Genomic DNA, 3,649 nt, shown 5'->3' with positions numbered 1-3,649 from the left:
CGGAGACATATATGTCAACATTAGAAGATCAATGCATTGATGGGTTTAATGCACCTCAGTTTCCCAAAATTCCCATTGCAGCCCCTTTGACCTTTCCAATTCTGACAGCACTCTCCTGTCACTCTTTAACCAGGAGATCAGACATTATACCAACCCCCAAGGCCATGACTCATTTTGTTGGTATTTGCTATTTTTGAGCAGCATCAGACCAACATGCCCTCCTCAGCAATCAGTTAACAGCCAGCAAGTCTAATGAGCATTCCCTGTTCCAGAGCTTTCATTGTGGATTTCACAGATTCTTGACAAAAGGGAAGAAAAAGGAAATGCAGGGGGTTTGCAAACGACAACTCTCACCAGAACAAGAGCAGGAGGAGGTTATTCAACTGCAGAAGCTGATAAGCAGGTGCAATAGGTTTCTGGGGCTGAATGGCCTCCTCCTGTTCTGATATAGCAGTGTTCACTGGGGCTGACTCCTGTTCTGATATAGCAGTGTTCACTGGGGCTGAATGGCCTCCTGCTGTTCTGGTGCACGCCCTTTGAGTCTTGAGTCTGATTTGCTCGTCTATGAAATTCTTCCTGGGCCGGTTTACTTACACTTGTGCCAGAGGCAATTCCTTGGAATGTTGGACTAGCAGGCTAATCTTAGCAAGAGTTCAGAAGAAAATAAGCGACACCATTTCCCAACTCAATTATAGAACTGATTTTTAAAAATTGATTCTTGATCACACTTTCAGCTTCTTGAAGCTATTGGCAATGAATGATATTGTTGAGGGTAGTAACCAGCCACATTTCTTCTAGATCCACAGTCACGTGCTTGAAGAGTATCCCTCCAATGTTGATGTGAGTCCAGGTTGTCCCAGTAGGGTTCTGGGAGGTGATCCCATCTCTGAAAAATAGAAGTGATCCAAGTTGAACAGTGACATTATAAATCTTGTGACGTGGGCTTTTGACCAGAAACGTCGATTCTCCTGCTCCTCGGATGCTGCCTGACCTGCTGAGCTTTTTCAGCACCACATTCCGGTCTTATAAAGCTCAAGGCATTCCTTCGAGTCCTTACCCTGGTGAAGTTTTTAAATTAAATTCCTTACAGTGTGGAAACAGGCCCTTCAGCCCAACAAGTCTACACCGACCCATCGAAGAACAACCCACCCAGACCCATTCCCCTTCATCTGACACTATGGGATATTTAGCATGGATTGTGGGAGGAAACCAGAGCAAACCCACGCAGACACGGGGAGAATGTGCAAACTCCACACTGATAATGACCTGAGGCAGGAATTGAACCGGGGTCAGTGCTAACCACTGTGCCACGATGCCGCCCACATATGAATCGCTCTTGTCTCATTCTCATGTGAGTACCAACTCTCGTTCATGCATCAACTCCCCCTATCCCTGCTTTCATTAACTTCTGTCACTTTCCAGTCAAATGACAACTCAAACTTAGAATTCTCGAATTCCACAAAGTGTTGCACCCCTCCCTATCTCTGTAACCCCCTCCAGCCCCTACACCCACTCAATATCTTCAGCCCCTAGCCCCCTGTCTATCTATACAATTATTCTAACCCCTACAGTGCTGTCTTTCTAACCTCCAGCAGTCCTTACTAATCTCCTCCACTTTGTAACTTCACCTAGCCCCGACAAATCTAGTTATGTGTGGAAATTCCTCAGGCTCTGACACTGCTTCCTATAAGTTCCTCCCTGTCTCTGTTACCTTGTCCAGCTCCTCTGACCCTCCGGGATCCCTTTCCTCCCTGAAGCACTCTTCACCAGGAGCCCATTGACAGCTCTAAGGTCAGTGCCTGGTCCAGTGAGCTCTGGGAGCCCTCCTCAAAATCCATCCATTATTGCCTCCTCCTTCAAGCTCCCTCTACCAAGCCTGGGTCCTCCTGCAGTAACACTGTCTCACATGGTTTGTTGACATCTCCTGTTTGTATTATTCCTGTCATAGGTCTTGGAATGTTTTGTGCATTATGTATGCTATGGGAAGCAATGCCTGATGGTGTGAGAATTAGAAGTGTACCTGCGGTAGACATTGCCGTTACTGTTGACACCATAGACACTCCCGTCTGTCCCAGTCTCGATCATTGAGAGCTTGCCATCCACCTTCAGCCATTCAGTTCCAGCACATTGACTCGATGTCACCTTTGACCGGAAGAAGATATCATCGTTTGCACTAACGCCCCAACAACTATACATCCCACAGGAGTAGTATTTCAGTTTGCCATCAATGTGATTGTAATTTGGGCTGGAAATACTGATTGCAGATCTTGCTTCATCTTGATGGACACAGAAGATGTCATCATTCATGTTAACTCCACCCACAATACCATTTCCACCAGCATCGATCTGTTTGAGCAGGCCTGTTAGAAATAAAGTAGGTGAAAGTGGGTACTGCAGATGCTGGAGATTAGATTCAAGATGAGAGTGGTGCTTGGAAAAGCACAGCAAGTCAGACAGCATCTGAGGAGCAGGAAAATCGACGTTTCAGGCAAAAGCCTTCCTGCTGAAGGCCTTTTGCCCGAAATGTCGATTTTCCTGCTCCCCGGATGCTGCCTGACCTGTTGTGCTTTTCCAGCACCACTCTAATCTTGACCATTAGTAATAAATCAGATGAATTATTTTCACCTCCAAACCCCAATGGGTGCAGTCCTCCTTGTTGATTTGAAGATTGGGATCATAGATTAGATTCCTTACAGTATGGAAACAGGCCCTTCGGCCCAACAAGTCAACACCGACCCTCCGAAGAGTAACCCACCCAGACCCATTCCTCTATCCGATATTTACCCCTGACTAATGCACCAAACACTCTCAGGGCAATTTAGCATGGTCAGTTCACCTGACCTGCACATCTTTGGACTGTGGGAGGAAACCGGAGCACCCGGAGGAAACCCACGCAGACACGGGGAGAATGTGCAAACTCCACACAGACAGTCACATGAGGCTGGAATCGAACTCGGAACCCTGGTGCTGTGAGGCAGCAGTGCTAACCATTGAGCCACCTCCACCACAGTTGAGGGAGGGGGCAGAGAGTCTGTCTCTCATGTAAACAACAGTGGACTATTTCAATGCCTTCTATGTACATTTACCCCTTCAGTCAAAGGGTGTATCATCGTCTGCTTTAAAAAGTGCTGAAATAATGAACTCCCACAGCTCTCCGAGATAGAAAACTCCAAAGAATCACTGTCCAATGAGGGAAACCATTTGTCCTCATCCCGGACTTAAGAAGCACCTCCATTGTTTTGGAATTGTGCCCAGCAGGCCCTAAGCTGAGGACTGCTCCCCGTGAAACAGGGAGGCCGGATCTTAATGAGTTTCGGAAGGTTCCGCTCTCTTACCATCCATAACCACCCAGGATCCTCCCCGTTTTCTGTAGACGATGTGAGCACTGTCGACGCCCCAGACTCCAGCTGGACCCACTGTCACGTGTGCCAGGTTCCCGGGAACCAACACCCAGGTGCCAACATGCCTGGTGTAAACCGATCCATTTGCACTCACTCCAAAGACTTGCCCATTCCCGGCATCGATTTGTTTCAGGTTTCCCTCGATCGGATTGCAGGTCAAGTCTGGAAGAGGAAAGCATCAGAATCGCTACAGTGTGGAAACAGGCCCTTCAGCCCAACACTGACCCTCCGAAGAGTAACCCACCCAG

At 47.7% G+C, this 3,649-nt stretch overlaps 1 protein-coding gene across 1 annotated transcript in view; it reads right to left on the bottom strand.

Moving 5' to 3' along the window:
- Positions 1-546: 546 nt before the first annotated feature.
- Positions 547-3,649, bottom strand: part of LOC122544224 (fish-egg lectin-like) — a 5,937-nt gene continuing 2,834 nt past the window's right edge. Inside the window, exons 2-4 of the mRNA XM_043683302.1 lie at positions 3,336-3,563; positions 2,021-2,360; positions 547-886 (exon numbers count right to left, since the gene is read on the bottom strand). Coding sequence (XP_043539237.1) covers positions 745-886; positions 2,021-2,360; positions 3,336-3,563 — 710 coding nt within the window. The 3' untranslated portion in view covers positions 547-744. The remainder of the gene's footprint in view (positions 887-2,020; positions 2,361-3,335; positions 3,564-3,649) is intronic.

The sequence above is a fragment of the Chiloscyllium plagiosum genome, chromosome 47 (assembly GCF_004010195.1).
Source record: "Chiloscyllium plagiosum isolate BGI_BamShark_2017 chromosome 47, ASM401019v2, whole genome shotgun sequence".
Taxonomy (NCBI): domain Eukaryota; kingdom Metazoa; phylum Chordata; class Chondrichthyes; order Orectolobiformes; family Hemiscylliidae; genus Chiloscyllium; species Chiloscyllium plagiosum.
The sequence above is the reverse complement of the archived record's forward strand: the minus strand, read 5'-3'. Positions and strand labels throughout refer to the sequence as shown.